Raw genomic sequence first — 20,355 nt, 5'->3', positions numbered from 1 at the left:
AATTGATTTCTGAAATGAGTCGTGAAGCAGCAGATTTGCGGAGTTGGTGTGCTAAGAGGCGACTCAGTTTATCACCAAATTCGTAGTAGGTGTGTCTGGATTTCAGGACCATTTCTTCAGCACGACCAGTGCTGAGGTTTTCAAATTCTGTTTTGAGGAGAAGCTTCTCTTTATACAAAGCAGGAGAGGGGGAGTGAATATACTGGTTTTCTAGATTCTGAATGCGGTGCATGATATCGGTGAAAGTAGATGACCGCAGCTTCTTATCATATGATACACGACATATTACTTGACCCCTAATGTAAGCCTTAAAAGCCTCCCATAATGTGCTATGATTTGTCTCTTTAGCTGCATTGGTATCAATAAAGAAATCAATTTGTTGGGATATATGTTCAATGAAAGTAGTGTCAGATTGCAGAGATGTTTTAAATCTCCATGGTGGGCGTGATGTAGAATTATGAGTGAAATTAATTGTCATTAAGACGGGTGAATGATCTGAGATATGTCTAGCATGATAGCAACACCTTCGAATGAAAGGAAGTAGTTTATTATCTACAAGAAAATAATCTATACGTGTATATGAGTTGTGGACAGGAGAAAAAAAATAATAACAGAGCATTGGGGTTCCGAAGTCTCCATATGTCAGTCAAACCATAGTTATTAAGATGCATACCGGGTGGTCCGTAGCGTAGTGGGTTACACAGGCGCCCCAAGTATAGAGGCTACAGTCCTCGCTGCGGTGGAGCCGGGTTCGAATCCGGCCTGAGCTCCCTTTACCGCATGTCCTCCCCTCTGTCACCCCCTTTCAATCTGTCTCTCGCTTTCAATTAAAATTCAAATAAATTCAAATAATCTTTAAAAAAAGATGCATACCTATAACTTTAGTAGATTTCAAGGGACAATATTTTTGTATCAATAGATTGAAGGCAACAATTGAAATCGCCACCTATAATAACCTGGTGAGAGTCAATGTTTGGCAGAGAATTAAAAAAATTGCTCATCATCATAGTTGGGGGCATATACATTTGCTAGAATAAGAGGAGTCCCATATGATGTCCCTGTAACAATCACATAACGCCACCCCCCAAAAAAAAAAAAAAAAAAATTAACCCATTTAAGCCGGGAAAGCATTACCACATTTCTACCATTAAAACCGGGGGCAATGTTGTGTTATTCTACCATTAAAGCCGGGAAAGCGGATACATCGTTTTGTAGTTTTTTTCCACCTATTTTCGGTCTCTTGTCCAATGAAATGCATCAGAATACATGTAGGAGTGTCACAATGCAACTTTGAAATCATGGCGGAAGACGACTATAGCGGAGGGAGCTCAGAAGTAAGTGAGAAAGAAGTAAATACTTTTTGAATTTAATTTCTATCTGCTACAAAGGCTGAAAAATCTATTATTTAGTAGGCATTGACACTTCTGTTGAATTTCCTGGAAAAGTCCAGTTTTTGGGGCTTGTTTAAAAATCGCCCAGAGGTTTTACAGGCATTTTTTCCAGGTGTTTTAGGCCTAAATGGGTTAAGGGGGGCTTCCCTTCTTTTGGTTGAGTCATAGTCTTTGGTTCCAAAGTATCAGGTATGGATGATGTACTTTTTATGAGCACAAACATAATCCAAGTAAAATGGGTCAATATTAAGTGGTTGTGGTGAAGAAAAAAATCCTCATTGGGAAGTTGGATTCTGTAAATAGTTCTAAGTCTTGTGATCAAAAGCATTCCAAGTCTGTCCAGTTCATAATTTAATAATACATCTAGCAAGTTTTGATTAGCCAATATCAATTTCAGGCTCAAAATATTAACTTTCCTAGGTTCCACTCATATTCAGTTTAAGCTCCATCCATTTCCGGTTTAAACCCTGCCTGTTCAAAGTATGGATACAGATCATTTAGTTGGTTAAACAGATACAGATAATGGTCTACTCTCTTAACCCTAACCTACACTGCAAAAACTGAAACCTAAGTAAGATCTTAGGTCAAGGGGATATATGCTTATTTTTGCCTGATAGGACAGTTTTTCTTAGTAAGCAGTTTTTATTTTAGACGGTTTGACTTGTTTGATATAAAGATTCCACGGCTTTTGCCTTACTTCAAGAATTATTCTACATACAGATAAAAATCTTTGTAGCTGTATCAAGAAAAGTTCACTAGTTTTAAGTCTGACTTTGCTGGGTTCAAGAAATATAATGTCTATGCATATCATTATGTCAAGATGAAGCATTTACTTAATTCAAGAATATTTTTCAACATATTGAGAAAATAGGTCACATGTATTTCATTAGAATCTAGAAAAATGCACTTATTAGTTAGAATACAGTAATTCTAAAGGTGTTTGTGGGTTCATTGAGATTAGAGATATTAACTTGTTTTGGAAAGTCTTGACAAAAGAGACAAAAGACAAATTTTCTCGTTCCATTTGCAGATAATTTTGCAATTTTCAAGCAAAATACACCTCATTTTTGTACTTTTTTCCCTTGTTTCTGAGAGCTGGCTTTTTGCAGTATACACTGTTCTTGTGCTGCAGTGTGTGAACTCACAGTGCTAGAGTGACGTGGGTCCAGACAGTGGAAGTGCTCTGCAGTACGGGTGATGGCCTCACGCAGAGCTGCCACCAACTCTGTCTGCTTAATGTTCTTGGATTTCAGGGCCTCTGCCTCATCCTCCCCAAACAGCAGGGAGCTCAGGGTGGACTTCCTGCGCAGGGACTGTCTCCTCTGCACCTGAACACATACAAACATGGCAATTTATCATTTTTTTATTTTGTGTTTTTTGCTTTCTTTAATAAGTAAGCTCAGGAAGAATGCATTACACAATGGCTGACCTTGTTGAGGTTGGTGTTGAGCGTTGTGTTGTTCCCATTGTTGAGCTGTGCCTGTTCATTGAGGATGTAGGCTAGGTGCTTGTGCCTGTGGGCCTCCAGTGTTTCCTGGGATAGTGTCCCTGCTAGCCTCATAGCCTCGCCAAGAACTGCAGGGCCATCTCTTAGCTGGCTTGGCAAGTCCGACAGCGTATTAAAAATGGATGCAGAGTTCTCTGATGATACGAGCTCCTCCTCCTGGGGGTAGGAGAACATTTCACAAGGGTCAATACTTAATGTAGGGCTGCACGATTATGGCCAAAATGATTTTGATCAATATTGTCATCACGGTTATTCATCATGTTAGGGAAAACATCTGTATTTTTATTGCACTACTTTTAAACAAGCAATAGGAACAGTTTTTAGTGTGTACATAGAGTGTCTGGTGCTTGCTGTAAACAAACAGAGATCACTAAGTGAACACCTCCTGCAGCAGCAGCACATAGACACTGTTCTGCTACAGAGCTAACTGTTAGCATATTAGCAATTTGCAGACTGGACGCTAAGGGGTTAACATCCCCACCAGCTCTGCAGCTGGGAGAGACTGCTGCAGGAGGACTGTGCCGCTTCAACTTGTTCTTACTGGCGGCCAAAATCTTGATCACTATTAAAATTCGATAAATTGTGCAGCCCTAACTTAACGTATACAGTTTTTTGTGAAAAAGTAGGAGTAGTCCGTTTACACTTGGCATGGGATGATTTATGGCTATATTTATGGTGAATGTATGCAACATGATCTTTGTTCCAACAGAAACTATCATCCTCCTCATTTTCTATCCAAGAAAGTCAAGCAGGTCACTGTACACGCAAAGTGAATAACACAGTAAAAGAACTGGTGGTGTAGTTAAATTACCTTGATCTTGAGCATGCCCAGTGTGACCTGGAAGAGCACCAATGAGCCCTGATAGAAGAGCAGGTCCCAGATCCTGAGGAGCAGACGAATGTCCACCACACTGGCAAATGATGTAAGGAACCAATGCAGTGTGATCAGCGACAACTCTGGATGTATAAGAAGGAGGGGGTTACCAACTGTATCCTGTATACAATTTATAATGATTCCAAACACCACTTGTATCAGTGGATTTAATTCACTTATAAAATGTGTTAGTTTAATCTGAAAATGATGTTTATATGAATGCCCAGCAGAGGGCTGAAAGATGGTGGGTGATTAGTGTAGGTAATTTAGTGTTAGTGATTAAATGCCTATGTAGCCTCTCTGGCCCGATGCACCACACTCTCACAACCTTTCCCAATATACATCCTTACCGATGTCATGCTCCTGCAGAAGACGGTCGAGGGCCGGCAGGTACTGAACTATGAGCTGGCGGAGGACTCTCTGGTCTGTTTGGACGCCCAGCAGAGTGGAGGAGAAGTAGGATGGAGGAAGGAGGTCTTCAATCAGGGCGCACATCATCCATAGCACATCCTCCTCCTCAAGAAAGAGCAGCAGGCAGGAAACCACCTGAGGGGGTGAAGATGTTGGTGTTGGAGCAATGAAAAGGAGAGAATAGAAGATGGAAAATGTAAGAAGAAAGACATGATCCACATTTAACATTTAAATCTGATGTAGCTGCTACTACTATCAATCAAACTTCAAAAAACAGACAATAAAAATGACAAACCCACCCCTCCCATCCCCACATACACATCTGTATGTAGACATACACAAACATGCACACACACGCACATAGACACGTACGCACACAAACACACACTCAGACTCACACAAAACACATTCATTGACGGTGTAGAGACATGGCACGGCACCGAGGGTCCAGATGAGGAAAAAGCAACCTGTGGGAGCATCCACACTGAGAGGTGGCAGAGCCCACAGCCATAGAGGACGCCATCACAGAGACCACCACGACCCGGGTAGACCGGGGCGGACTCCACGCATTGTGCAAAGCCGCCTAGTCCCCCGGGCCCAGGGAATCTCCAAGACCACATCCCCACGGGCAAACCGAACACACCCCCCAGTGGGGAGACCCCCATGAGGAAACACTGGAGCTAAAAACTAAAAGACAACAGGACAGGATAAAATCTAAAAGACAACAGGACAGGATAGAAACTAAAATACTAAAAGACAACAGGACAGGATAAAAGACTAAAAGACAACAGGACAGGATAAAAGACTAAAAGACAACAGGACAGGATAAAAACTAAAAGACTAAAAGACAACAGGACAGGATAAAAACTAAAAGACTAAAAGACAACAGGACAGGATAAAAACTAAAAGACTAAAAGACAACGACAGGATAGAAACTAAAAGACAACAGGTTCAGGTGAAAACTAAAATACAACGGGAAAAAAATACAAACGTTATGAACAACTAAATAAATAAATAGATAAATAAACAGGTGAATAAATAAATAGTAAAGTAATCGGTCAAAAGCTAGACCAAACAAGTGAGCCTCCTTTTAAAAACATCAACAGTCTCTGTGGTCCTGATGCCTACTACATGCATGTTTGCCCATTTATGAGTGTTTAGTGAGTGCCTGGTGCAATGCAGTAGTTTGTTGTTAAAACAGGATTTGTATATACATGTTCTCACCATGCCAGTGCCCTGGCAGTACCCAATGTCTGGGTAGAGCCAGGCTAGGCCTCTCAGTACCCGTCGCAGCCTTGGCACTCCAACACTGGTCATACTACTGAAACAAGCATTGGTTGGCATCGTCCGTAACAGGTCTTTCTCAATCTGAGGGACAGGGAAACAATTCATATGATTACAAAAAACTGCAAAACACAATCCTTGTAGGATAGTGGCAAAAATAACTTAACAAAGACCTCTCATTCACCACCATCAATTAAGTGATGAATCATTATTAAGGCATGTTCATGTAGGATTGTGTTTTGTTATGTGTGCTATAACTTTGGATATTACCTGCTTAGCTGTGCTGGTTTCATCATTGGAACTGTTTTTAATGATTTCTCTGTAGGAGATCTCAGAGGTCCTCTTCTTTTGTAGTGCTCCAGCCAGACGCATCCATAGCTAAAACAAAACGTCTTTAAAAGTGCTGTTTGTGACTTTGGAGATAACTCATGAATGTAAATACTCAAAGGAAGCAAAAATTGACTGGGCCAATGTGAACCACTTCTAATCATGTCACAAATAGTTTCTCCTACGCAGAGCAAAACTACCTGTGGCCTCATGCTGTGGGGTATGCCACCTAGCACCAGGGAGCGCAAACGGTCAGAGCATGGGAGGACAGAATCGATGAGGTCCCAGGTCAGGTCCCCGACTGTGTGGTTGTGGGTGAACTCCAGGTGGGCTTGCCAGCGCAATCGCTGTTGGGGGTCTTCACGCTGGGGAGAGCCTTCAGTGCCTAGCCAGGACCTTGGCTTTCCATCATCTGAGTGAGAAGTGAGCAATGTATCAGTTTGTGTTCTTTGTAATCACAGTGAACCCATTACACTTGTGTAACTGAGGTTTTGGAAGTACATCAAGTACAACTGTAATGAAACCAAGCATGACCGGGTCATGGCAGGAGAGAAAGTGATTAAATAGCACAACCAGAAATAGAACTTGTTTAACCCTCTGGAGTCTCCAAAAGCACCAAAGCATGACTTCTTCATCACATCCAGACTAGAAAACAAAGCAGCGTGGAGCCCTACTGTAAATTTACCTCTAAAGTTATGGCTGTAAACTCCATGAGGCCAGTTTCAGTTTGATGATGATGATATACCAAGTAAAACTGGAGACAAGCTCAGATAAATTTTGTATAAAATGATAGAACTGGATGTAACCCTCTAATATGTTATATTTGACACATTTGTTCACATTTGCAACATTTAAAATTCTTTATTGAGCATGATAGTGTTTTTTAAAAAAAGATTCAAAATCACATTTTATGTTGGACTAAAGGACTAAAAAAAAAGACACAAAATGACCAAAAAGGCACAAAATGACCAAAAACAAAACACAAAATGAGAAGACAAAATGACCAATAAAGACACAAAATAACCAAAATTGTTAGGCTAAACACAGAAGACACAAATAAAATAGTCACACTAGAATAAAAACTAGAGTTGATGACAGGATCACACACAATCACAAGATCACATTTATGTTGGTTTTTCTTTGTTTCTTTTTGGTTCAAAATGTTGATCCAGCAAGTCAGAATAAAAAATCAATTATTATTAGGTCATAAAGGTGAGGTCGTGCTTAAAACCGCAACCAGCGGTGATGATGTAGCAACGATAGCACAGTCAGCATGCCCAAACACAACAAATATATACCTACATGGCATTTAAACATTTTTTAAGTGGTGTATACAGGCAGGATGAAAAGGATTCAAAAATGGACAAAATAGCCCAAAACTCCATAGAGTTAATGGGAGATATACACTGTACACTGCATCGTCTCTGGCGCCGCTCCAGGTGGCAGCCTGTAGCCGCAGTTCCCGTCGTGTATTGTAACTTTTGTTTAATTGTTGGTTTTTATTCCTTTGGTGTTGTTTTTTATCTATCTGATACTGTTCACAAACGTTGTGACAATGGCTGGACTAAGTTTTACTACCATTCTCCGCGTTCTTCTGTTACTTTTTCTACTCTTTGTAACAGAGAACCTCGCCGGTAGTTATGAGGGCATTGTTTACACGCGCGAACAGCTGATTGCGCTGTGTGAGCCTCTACTGCTGCCCGGAGACAGACTTGCGGTCCCGCAGGAGTTGCGGAGGAGACGCCGGGGTTGCAGGTCTGGAGCCTTGCGGAGGGAGAGAAGGAGGAAACATAAGCCAGCAGTCCCGGCGGTTATTATGGGAAGCGTGAGGTCTTTGGGAAATAAGACGGACGAGCTCTCGGCGGTGGTGAAGACCCAGAGGGAATACCGTGAGTGTAGCGTTTTTTGCTTCAGCGAAACTTGGCTGCACTCACATATCCCGGATAGCAGCGTTGATGTTCCTGGCTACAGTTTGGTTCGAGTTGACAGAGACTGTTCCAAAAGTGGGAAAAAGAAAGGTGGCGGGCTTGCACTTTATGTGAGTGAGAGGTGGTGCAACCCTGGACATGTCAGTGTGAAGGAACGGCTCTTTACCGCGGACATTGAACTGCTGGCGGTGGGAATGCGCCCATATTATTTGCCGAGGGAGTTCACGTCCACCATGTTTGTCGCTGTCTACATCCCCCCATCAGCTAATGCAGCAGTGGCCTGTGAAGTCATCAGCACTGTCACTGCTAAACTACAGACTGAACACCCGGATGCATTCATGGTCATTACAGGAGATTTTAATCATGCCTCTCTGGGCAAAACATTAAATAACTTCCAGCAATATGTTGACTGCCCCACCAGAGACAATAAGACGCTAGATCTCCTGTATGCTAACACCATGGATGCATATGAGGCAACAGCCCCCCCCCCCCCCTCGGCAGGTCGGACCACAACTTGGTCATGTTGACCCCAAAGTATGTTCCTCTTGTGAAAAGGCAGCCTGTGAACACCAGGACGGTGAGGAGGTGGACACATGAGGCCTCCGAGGCACTGCAGGACTGCTTTGGGTCGACAGACTGGGATGTACTCTGTGAGCCATATGGGGAGGACATTGATAACATGACTGACTGCATCACAGAGTACATTAAATTCTGTGAGGACACCACCGTGCCAGCCCGGACCGTACACTGCTTCTCCAACAACAAGCCCTGGATTACCAGTGACCTGAAGGCACTTCTGAACAAGAAGAAGAGGGCTTTCATGTCTGGAGACAGAGAGGAGCAGAGGAGAGTGCAGCACAAACTCAGGAAGATGTTGAGGACATGCAAGGACACCTACAGGAGGAAGCTGGAGGCCAAACTCCAACAGAACAGTGTGAGGGATGTGTGGACAGGAATGAAACACATCACAGGGATGAAGGGGAAGGACAGGCAGATGTCAGGGAGCCTGGACAGAGCAAACCAGTATAACAACTTTTTTAACAGGTTTAAGCTCACCGCCTGCCACCCCTTCTACACCCCCTGCCCCCCACACATCCACACTGTCCTAATGGCTCTACCCTCCCCCCAGCATTCTCCAGTGCAGCACCTCTCCATCTGCCCCCCCCTCCCTCCCCCCCCCCCCCCCCACACTGATGACATCTGCACCAACCCCCCCTCAGCGGTGACTACAGGCCAGGTAAAGAGGCAGCTGGAAAGACTACATAAGCGTAAAGCTGCAGGTCCTGATGGTATCGCATCCAGGATCCTGAAGACCTGCGCCAGCCAGCTGTCTCCTGTACTAGGAGATCTGTACAACCTGAGTCTGAGTCAGCAGAAAGTCCCTGTTAAAATTCCACTGCTGTGGAAGACCTCCTGCTTGGTCCCAGTCCCCAAGAAGTCAAGACCATCTGACCCAGCAGACTACAGACCTGTCGCCCTCACATCTCATGTGATGAAGGTTCTGGAGAGACTGGTCTTGGCCCAGCTGAGGCCACAGGTGAGGACGTTTCTGGACCCCTTGCAATTTGCCTACCAGCCCCATTTAGGAGTCGACGATGCTGTCATCTACCTGCTGCAACGAGCCCATTTGCATCTGGATGGTGGAGGAAGCACTGTGAGGATCACATTCTTTGATTTCTCCAGTGCTTTCAACACCATTCAACCTCTGCTATTGGGTGAGAAGCTGCGGGGGATGGTGTCGACAACTCTAGGATCTCCTGGATTACTGACTACCTGACAGGCAGGCCACAGTTTGTCCGTCTGGGCAGTGTCCTGTCTGATGTGGTGGTCAGTGATACAGGAGCTCCGCAGGGAACTGTGCTTTCTCCCTTCCTCTTCACCTTATACACCACTGACTTTCAGTACAACTCTGAGTCATGTCACCTACAGAAGTTTTCTGACGACTCAGCTGTTGTCGGGTGTATAAGAGAGGGAGAGGAGGGTGAGTACAGGACACTGGTGGACAGATTTGTAGAGTGGTCCGAACAGAATCACCTGAAGCTGAACGTCAAGACCAGAGAGATGGTGATTGACTTCAGGAGGAAGAAGATGCTTCCGCAGCCACTTCTGATCAGGGGGGAGGTGGTGGAGGAGGTGGAGGACTACAAATACCTCGGAGTGGTGATCGGCAACAGACTGGACTGGAAATCTAACACAGAGGCTGTGTACAAGAAGGGGCTGAGCAGACTATTTCCTGAGGAAGCTGAGATCCTTCAATGTGTGCAGCAAGATGTTGGAGATCTTTTACCAGTCTGTTGTTGCCAGCACCATTTTCTTTGCTGCTGTGTGTTGGGGCAGCAGCATCAGAGCCAGCGACACCAACAGACTTGATAGAATTATCAAGTAGGCTGGCTCTGTACTTGGTCTCAGGCTGGAGACTTTTGGGACTGTGGTGGAGAGGAGAACACTGAACAAACTGCTGGCCATCATGGACAATGATCAGCACCCTCTCCATCACACAGTAGAAAGACAGCGGAGCACCTTCTCTCACAGGCTGCTCCAGCTCCGCTGTCATAGGGACAGATATAAAAAATCTTTCCTGCCACATGCCATCACACTGTACAAAAACAAATAATAGCCTGGTTCATTACATACTGTCTATGCACTTTATGTGTTCTTTATGCACACTGTTCATTGCACCTTATTTGTTTCATAGCACCAACATTTTTATACTGTATATTCATATTTATTCTGCACTGGAATTCTATTCTACTCCTTAATACATACTCCTTCTTTAGACACTTTATATTTTATTGTATTTTTATTGTATTTTTATATTTTATTGCTCGAAGTATGCCTAGGTTGTTCTTTTTATTTAATTGTCATTGTCTATGTGTGTAATGCTGCTGCTACACTGTAATTTCCCAGCTTGAGATAAATAAAGTATATCTATCTATCTATCTATACACCTAGCAGTTGACTGTTTGGCAGCAGTAAATTTTCAGCTTTCACGTGATAGTTGATATATTTCTTATAGGTTATCTTGCTTAATGGCCAACATGTGAATAACACAAAATATTGAATAATTTAAGCACAGAGAACAGCCTTCTGATCATCTAAACTACAACAGGCCTTGGTTTCATGTGGTACAAAACATAATTATTTCGCCTCAAGTAAGAAAAAAAAAAAGCTGCAGTCACAACTGGGATCACATACACTCAATATGTGTACAGAATGTTGCTACTGTGCCTAGATATGAATATTTCCATTCATGTTTCTTGATTGTGATTCAAGAATTTTACTAGTGTGGAGTGAGGACAGAAGAAATTGGCATTTGTGCATGCATCAAAGAAAGTGAATAAATTACCTTCAGTGTCCACTCTGAAGCCAAACTCATCATATTGGAGTTCAGTCTGTTCTGAAGGCTCTTTCTGTAGAGACAATCAAATAATATGCATTTCATGAATTGAGGAAAGAAGAAAGCTGACCAGAAGAGCTATTCTGGGCATCTTAAGCACAAGTTAACAACAGATAAAATTAGGGCTGCACGATTATGGCCAAAATGATTATCACGATTATTTTGATCAATATTGTAATCACGATTATTCATCATGTTAGGGAAAACATTTTATTGCACTACTTTTAAACAAACAATAGGAACAGTTTTTAGTGTGTGTACAGAGTGTCTGGTGCTTGTTGTAAACAGACAGAGATCGCTAAGTGAACACCTCCTGCAGCAGCAGCACATACACACTGTACTGCTACAGAGCTAACTGTTAAATTAGCAATTTTCTGACTGGACGCTAAGGGGTAAACATCCCCTCCGGCTCTGCAGCTGGGAGAAACTGCTGCAGGAGGACTGTTCCGCTTCAACTTGTTCTTACTCTTCTTAACAAGCTGCCGGCTCCAGCGCCCGTGGCGTCCAGTGGCTCGTTAAGAAGAGTAAGAACGCGTCTCCAAAAGTCTCCAATAACACCAGAAAAAGTAGCTGGATTTGTCTCCAGTCGCTTTTTGGAAAAATGGTCGCTAAGGGGGTATGAAAAGTCGCTAAATATAGCAACAAAGTTGCTAAGCTGGCAACACTGCTTCACCGGCTTTTACAAATGGCGTGTGTTGTTGTGGCATTGAGTACTACGTCACATCCTGCTTAGCGTTCTATCCAATCAGTAACCAGGCTTTTTTCAGGGAAGAAAAACGGCCCTGCTCCCTGGTGGTTGGTGGACTACTGGTGTAGAAAGTGATTGATTAGATATGCAGGAGAGCCCGTATTTTAAAATGGAAATATCCCCGACGATCAGGTTAATTTAATTGTGGCGGCCAAAATCGAGATCTCGATTAAAATTTAATTGTGCGTTTAATTGTGCGGCCCTGGATCAAATGTCAGTGTCACATGAAGACAAAGCTCCTATGGCATTATTGTCTTTATATCAAACTTTTATATACACAGTCACTGTTTTCAATCTCCATTCAATGTCACAAATAGTTATGAACACCACATAAAGTCACATTCTTACTTGATGGTATTTGGCCAAAATGTCCTGGGGCCACATGCTTGGGGTGAGAGCAGAGAAGGGCCCACCAGGGGCTGGTGTGTAGGTACCTAAAACAAAGACCGATTCATTAATTAGAAAAACTGGAACTCAAACAGAAAATATGATACGCATAATAACTGAATCTTGACAAATCAGGAAAGAACCATGAATTAAATATCAAGTTGCATCCAAAGTTTGATCATTCTTGTGATTAAATGTAATACAATGAATCGAATATTAACTGTTCATGCTATTTCAAATTGTTGTTGCTGTTCACACCAAATTCACACAAATCTTTACCTGACATTTTGCTGATGGTGAAAGGCTTCTATATTCAAATACCACCGTATCTCTGGAGAATTGAGGTCAGAAGATAATATCCAAACTGTAAAATGACAAATAGAGGAAGAGAAAACATCGGTTATTCATTTCCAGGATTGTCCATACAGCAATAGGAAATGTCAATTAATGCTGAAGACAAAGTGCTCCAGACATCAATCAAATTACGACATCTGGTCAGCATCAAGAAAAAAGGTTGTTGCAATGCCAATCCATCCAAAGCAGAGTAATATACTAAGCAATGTCTGAAACATCGAATTGTACAAGTACTTTTATAATGAGTCCAATCTTAAATCCAATAATCCTGTAACAAAGCAATGTTCTTTCTCCAAGCATTACTGACGGGAGAGATTCAGAGGATCTACACAATTACAATACGCGAGAGAGGAAGAAGGACAATCTAGTTTCTCTTCTCATGGCCACATGACTGTGCATATGTGCTCTTTCCCTATTTTTAAACAGTACAAGACCTGGGGCAAAATTAAACATTCTTTGAGAATATTCAGGGGGAGCTGTCTTCTCACTATTTACTTTTCATTTGGCAACATCTTTTTATTCATGAGAATTTGATCTTGTGTTTTGTTGGGAAGGTCTTGTGCATCACAACTGTGGTAATTTTAAGGTGTTTTCACACCAGTGCTCTTATGTTCAGCTCACTTTCCCCTTTTGTGCGATTCTTTTGTTTGTAAAGGCACTAAGACACAACCGCACTGAGGTCCTTGAGGTGGTTTCGGTCTGGTCCCATACGGGTGATTCTCCTGAAGCCAGTCTAAGTTATGTCTGTGAAGCTTATGAGAACATACTTTATTAAACTTAATATATTTCACTTTTATATGAATGAACAATATAGCCATAATGAGGCACAAATTATTGTTTTGTGTTGAAAAATGATGAGAAAAAATGGTTAAATGTTACGGTAATGCTAGAATTGTTTGCATTAAAATGTATATATTTTAATAAAATTAATAAAAACATTTTGGTGATACCAGCTACCCTTAAGGAAAACAAACAAACGAAAAAACTTTCGTTGTTTCTATTTATTTAAAAATGTGTTACAGTAATGAATTTTGTTCAAAGTGTCTCTCTAAAAATGTCAGAAAATACCTTAAATTTTTTAAAATAGATTATAAATTCATATTAAACAGTGACTTTAGATTGTATGTGTTATAAAGGGTCAGAGAAAATATTTACTCAATGCTCTTGGATTTTTGCTATGAGCTGTACCATGTTCATGAGAATCACCCATACGAACTCTTAACGATTCCTACCAAGTGCACTTTGCCAGTTTGAGCTGCAAGGCTCCTGTTGTAAGGCATGGCTTGCATTCTACTATTTGGCAGAGCACACAACCTAACAGCTTGCGTAGTAGTAGTAGCAGCTAGCCAGAGAAGGAACGGAGCATGTCTTCTTATGAAGTGTGAAGCAGTGTAGTATTTTCAAGGCGTTTCCTCAAAGTGTATTCAGTGCTGATATAGTTGTGCTTGATATATTGCCCAGATAATTACCACTGCTATGAGCAAATGCTAATGCTGTGGTTTCTCCATGTTAATTTGCATAGCAAAGTTTCTCTCACAGAAATACACATTTGGCCAGTACACAGGGCCTTTTTCCTGTATTTACATTTTAAAAACTGGATTTTCTTTTTCAGTTGCGCAATTTCGGCTGAGCCTATTACCATTATTATTCTCTTCCTTTAATGTTGCCGTGTTAAGGACAATGCTGGGTGTCACCCTTTGGTCACAAAACTACAAAATAAATAACAGACACAGCACCAACATCAAATTGACAAAGCTTGTTACATAACAGGAATGCATATGGGGTTTGCTTTCACTTTTGTTGAGCCAATGAGGCGGTGCCAAGTTTAACTGTTGTGTTTACAAACATTAAGTGACAGTTCCTGCACATTATGCATTTAAGCATTGATTAAGGGGAATTTGGATTCAAATATAAAAGGTCATAACATCTTACTTTCATGTTCATACTAAGTGTTAGGGCTGCATAATTATGGCCAAAATGATAATCACAATTATTTTGATCAATATTGTAATCAAGATTATTCATCATGTTAGGGAAAACATCTGTATTTTTATTGTACTACTTTTAAACAAACAATAGGAACAGTTTTTAGTGTGTGTACAGAGTGTCCGGTGCTTGTTGTAAACAAACAGAGATCGTTAAGTGAACACCTCCTGCAGCAGCAGCACATACACACTGTACTGCTACAGAGCTAACTGTTAGCCTGTTAGCAATTTGCAGACTGGACGCTAAGGGGTTAACATCCCCTCCGGCTCTGCAGCTGGGAGAGACTGCTGCAGGAGGACTGTGCTGCTTCGTCTTGTCCTTACTCTTCTTAACGAGCCACCATCCCCCGAGTAAGAACAATTCCCCAAAAGTCTCCAATAAGACCAGAAAAAGTTGCTGTATTTGTCTCCAGTCGTTTTTTTGAAAAATAGCCGCTAAGGGGGTATGAAAAGTTGCTAAATATAGCAACAAAGTCGCTAAGTTGGCAACACTGCTTTGCCGGCTTTTACAAATGGCGCGTGTTGTAGTGGCGTCGAGTACTACGTCAAATCGTGCTTAGCGTTCTATCCAATCAGCAACCAGGCCAAACCAACTAGTGGTTGGTAGACTACTGGTGTAGAAAGTGCTTGATTAGAAATGCAGGTAAGTCCACATTTTAAAAAGGGAAATATCACCGATGATCAGGTTACTTTCATCGTGGCGGCCAAAATCGTGTTCACGATTAAAATTCGATTAATTGTGCAGCCCTACTAAGTATCCTGAGAGGGGACATTATTTTAAATGCAAGCACTGATAACCCGCACAAACCCACATGAGCAGACACAACAGCGCAACCACTGCAACTTGCAAAAGAGGCTCACCAGCATGCAAACACCCTGCCAAAATGATTCATTCCAGCAGCAGGCTTGCAGCATCTGAAGAGGGATTTAGGACTTAAGAGAGATGAGAAATCAATTTGAGGTTGGGAGGATGGCCAAGTACTTTCAGGCTAGCTCCGTGTGTAGGGGGGTACTGGGATTTTGGACTGACTCCCTTACAATAACACAAACCGCTTAATCACCTGCCAAGAAAACCAACACGACTGAGCCCCTCCTGCAAACTGTTGCAAATATTTACAACCCAACAGCAAAATTCTGCAACAGAAAGAAACAAAAAGGTAGTCCTGAAACAATTTGTTGATTTACAAATTAGTAAATAAACAAAAATAATCAACTAATTGTTTGAAGTAATTTCCAAAATAAAAATGCCAACAAATGCTGGGTCCAGCTTGTCAAAGGCAGGGATGTGTGAGGATTAATAAGAAAGCTAGAGAATTTTACATCCATACTGTCAGAGTAAGTAAGCAAGTAAGATATGATTCTTAATGCAAAGAATAAAAAAAAAAAAAAATTGTAGACAACTAGGTTGTTTCCAATCTGATGGTAACTAGCTAGTAGTGTATCAGCTTTTACAATGTCTAAGTTACACTGGAGTAAACATAATTCCACATCGACTTTATATTATGTTGAGAATAGAGGAGAACCAATATTATTTGCAGACACTGGGCTACCACAGATGCATCATACTGGTTACACTTAGACAGAAAAGAAATCACAGCAGTCATTTTTGTGCTCTTATAATAAGATATATTTCAATGTATTATTTACCATTCCAAATACTATTGTTCTATATTGTTGGTCAGTTGTAAAATCATACGTCAATTTTTGATGGTTCCTCAGAAAAAATATTGATGAAAAATAAAATATCAATTGTTGTCTTATTATCCTCACTATCAAATCCCACTATCAGTATTGGCTTCAGAAGTCCAGTATATGTTAGGCTCTACTCCAAAGACTAAAATATCAAATAAAATCCAATATTGCCAAAAAGCAGTTCCAGATTTACAACAATCCCTGAACCAGCAATATAAAACACAACACAGAAACAATGAAGAGGCAGGAACAGACCACAAAATCTGGCATGTTACAAATGTGTTCTCAGAGTTTATATCGTCCAATGTTATACAGATTATATGAAACTCCCAGGAGAAACCACTTTGGTTTGGGTGACTTTACAGAGGATTCAACTGAATCTATAATAGGATGATTTCTTTATCTTACACTGAACACAAGAAGATCTCTTCCACTACTGAGGTGCGGCTGTGCTCACCGATGTTTGCACACACTGGTTAACACCCTGCAAGTAAAGCAAAGAGCAACATCCTGCTGCACTGACAGGGCAAGTGTATGTCTGTGTGGGTGTGTGTGTGTGTGTGTGTGTGTGACAAAGTCCTTGGGTGATTCTCATGAACATGGTACAGCTCATAGCAAAAATCCAAGAGAATTGAATACATATTTTCTTTGACCCTTTATAACATATACAATCTAAAGTCACTGTTTAATATGAATTTATAATCCATTTGAAAATTTTTAAGGTATTTTCTGACATTTTTAGAGACACTGTGAGCAAAATTAATTAACATACCACATTTTAAAATAGAAATAAAACAATGAAAGGTTTTTTTTTTCTCTTTGGCAAGCACTTAAATATGCTCAAGGGTAGCTGGTATCACCAAAATGTATTTTATTAAAATGTACACATATTTTAATTCAAACAATTCTATAATTACCGTAACATTTAACCATTTTTTTACTCATCAATTTTCTTTCTGATTTTGTTTTTTGTTAAAAAACATTATATTTGATAATATTCTGTTAAATTATACATTTTTAAATTAAATTAAAATTAAAATTATTAAATATTTATTGAATACAAGTGTGGGGAAACCATGGCATTTTTATCTGGACGCATTACGGTAATGAATTTGTGAATCAAAAATATGCTCAAAAATATAGAAAATATTATTTTAGCACAAAACAATGAATTGTGTCTCATTATGGCTATACTGTTCATTCATATAAAAGTGAAATATATTTAGCTTAATAAAGTATATCCTTATAATCTTCACAGACATAACTTAGTCTGGCTTCATGACAATCACCCTCTTGCTTTTACATCAGGAGAGTGAGTCCTAATTTTACCTTGATAACAGAGTTTGTGTTGCCCTGTTGGGATTCCCAACCAACAGCCCTCTCCCCTCCCTTCACAAACACCTCCTCCAGCTGTTCCTCACAGCAACCAAAACAATGGTGAGTCATGTTTTCCTCTTGTGAATCCGCCCACCTACACAACCATGTATGTCAGAGAACCACGGCTCGTGCCCCACCAAGATAGCTTTGGATAGACACTCCTTTTTAAATGACTCTCTGGCATTGACTGCGTCTCTCCATCTGTCAGTGGACACCACACAGAGGTATGAGCCACTGTGGTAAACAGGAATGCTGCTTCCTCCAGAACAGGGAAATAAGAGTTAGAGGAAAACCCCAGCGTAATCCCCAGCTTTTCAGGGGTTTTAGAAGGTAGACAAATCATTTTGCAGGGGAAAGGAGCGTTCTTTAAAAGCTTCTCTTTTTTTTTTTTTTTTTATAGAGTTCACAGCTCTTAATAAATAAATCTACTTCAAAAATAAGCTGTAAAATGATTTAAAAAACAGCTTTCTTTGTAACAAGAGGTAAGAAAAAATAAAAGATAAAATAAACTAGGACTGCGCGCAGTACTGAACGGGCCCTCGCAGTCCATGCGTGTTGGGGCATGCTGCCGTCAGGGTGTGTGCGTTACAGGGGCCAGTCTATACCACCCCTATGAATTTCATTGCCTTAATTCCTATGGTCTGGGCACAGTGGCACTTATTAAATTAAACTGCCGCCAGAGCGCCACCTAGGGGCTGATCAATAAAACCTTCAAGGCTTATCCTCAGGAGGGCATTGACAATAAGTATACCAAGTTTGGTGTTAATCCGACCAACCGATTTGGAGATATAAAATACTTCAATTTAAAGAGCGCCACCTAGTGGTCATCGCCCAAAATTTTGCAGCGAGCCTCAGGGGCTCATGGGGAAGTAGTAACCTGAGTTTCATGTCATTCAGACACACCAATGTGGAGATATGCAACACTCCGTGTTTTGTGTTGAAAATAGCGCCACCTGCAGGAAGTTGTCATTTAATAACTTGAGTATTCTTTGGGTAATCAAAATTCTTTTACTAACTTTTTGTCATGAGGGTCCATAGATGGTGTGTGCAAAGTTTGGTGCAAAACGATGAAATTGCCTCGGAGGAGTTCGAAAAAGTAGGTTTACGACATTTCGTGAATTTGCGAAAAAAAAAAGGTAGGCGAAAATGGGCGTGGTTTATATTACGAGATTCAGCACAACTCAGTGAACGCGTGTATACGTTTTTTGAATGTGCGATAAAGTATGTGGGAGCTATTAGCCAAATCGCACTTTCCTTTATTATAGCGCCACCTAGTGGTGAAAATTCAGGATGAAAATAGATTATAAAATTTTTCGCCAGGTGTGACTTATATTTAAAGTTTCATGAGTTTTGGAGTATGTTCAGGCAGTGAAAAATGCGATCATTTGGGAAGAAGAAAAAAAAAAATAATCATTCGAAATACAATAGGGACCTCGCAGGTCGTTGCCTGCTCGGGCCCTAATAAATGACATTTTTTTATATATATATATATATATATAAATAAATAAAGAGAAGATGTTATAACACCAAGATGCATGAGCAGAAAAATCTCTAAGAAAATGGTTCAAGTAAAAGCCAAATAAAAAGATAAGTCTTAAGTTTCCTCTTAAAATATGAACGGTCTCTGATGCCCTCAGGTCTTCTATAAGATAATATAATACTTGAAGCAACAAGTCAGTCATCACTGGTTGGTGATCACACACACACACAAGCACACACACACACACACACACACACACACGTTGAGCTGTAACATAAAGATGTAAACTGCAGTATCTGTTATAATTGGCAGTCCACGAAGATGGTTTATGAAAAGCTGACGTTGTGCACCGTTATTCATTAGAGCCACACGATATAAAGCGCAAACATATTGAGGTGCTATGAAAGTATTGTGATTATTTGTATGCAGGTGTGTGGCCTATACGTCATGTCACTATAGAAAGCTGAAATAACGTAAACGTTACGTCAACCACAGCTGACGTCAAATGCAGTTAGACAATTAAACGAGCAGAAATTGTCAATGGCAACACTGACCGACATTCACATGCATTATAAATGATACTCAAACGGTTCGGTAAGATTTAAAACACAATTATGAGTTGATAATACTGCTAACAGCCGTTGTAGAGATAAGCGTCATGTAATGTTAACGTCATTCACTTGTCAGCTGCTAGCCAAACATGCTACCTTTTGCTTTGAGCTAACAGTTACATACAACGGAGGACAATAGCCTGCTAGCACAACTTACCGTAACATTATTCTAGTGAAAGCACAAGGTTGTGGTTTGTGGTTTCTTCTGGAGTTGGAGAAGGGGAACCGCCATATGCTATGCCATCATTCGTCTCCTATTAGTGTTTTCCCTGCGTTGTGCACCTGCTAGCGACGTGTAGCTCCGCCGTATCCTTACACCTTTTTAAGGATTTTCCCTGTCCATCCTGAGAAGTAGTCCCACATCCCGGAACTGCGCTTCTCACGGAACATATCCCTCCGCTGAGGAATAGATGACGTAGGCACACGACGTTTCTGTCTTCCATTCATTCATTCATTAGTTTCCGCATGTTTTCATTCATTCCTGCACCAAAGTCAACCTGACTCCAGTCACAATAATAAAGTAATCATAAAGTGAGATGAAACAGTTGTCACACTGTCACACACTTTATCACGTTCGGGATCCACGTCGATTGTTTTTTATT

General features: G+C 40.9%; 1 protein-coding gene across 1 annotated transcript in view; it reads right to left on the bottom strand.

Moving 5' to 3' along the window:
* The window catches only part of sgsm3 (small G protein signaling modulator 3), a 32,751-nt gene extending 12,668 nt beyond the window's left edge, over positions 1-20,083 (bottom strand). Inside the window, exons 1-11 of the mRNA XM_059348621.1 lie at positions 19,911-20,083; positions 12,534-12,618; positions 12,216-12,301; positions 11,069-11,132; positions 5,995-6,206; positions 5,738-5,845; positions 5,408-5,551; positions 4,123-4,318; positions 3,710-3,855; positions 2,821-3,054; positions 2,537-2,719 (exon numbers count right to left, since the gene is read on the bottom strand). Of these exons, the coding sequence (XP_059204604.1) occupies positions 2,537-2,719; positions 2,821-3,054; positions 3,710-3,855; positions 4,123-4,318; positions 5,408-5,551; positions 5,738-5,845; positions 5,995-6,206; positions 11,069-11,132; positions 12,216-12,301; positions 12,534-12,540 (1,380 nt within the window). The 5' untranslated portion in view covers positions 12,541-12,618; positions 19,911-20,083. The remainder of the gene's footprint in view (positions 1-2,536; positions 2,720-2,820; positions 3,055-3,709; positions 3,856-4,122; positions 4,319-5,407; positions 5,552-5,737; positions 5,846-5,994; positions 6,207-11,068; positions 11,133-12,215; positions 12,302-12,533; positions 12,619-19,910) is intronic.
* Positions 20,084-20,355: the final 272 nt, after the last annotated feature.

The sequence above is a fragment of the Centropristis striata genome, chromosome 13 (genome assembly GCF_030273125.1).
Source record: "Centropristis striata isolate RG_2023a ecotype Rhode Island chromosome 13, C.striata_1.0, whole genome shotgun sequence".
Classification (NCBI taxonomy): Eukaryota; Metazoa; Chordata; class Actinopteri; order Perciformes; family Serranidae; genus Centropristis; species Centropristis striata.
The sequence above is the reverse complement of the archived record's forward strand: the minus strand, read 5'-3'. Positions and strand labels throughout refer to the sequence as shown.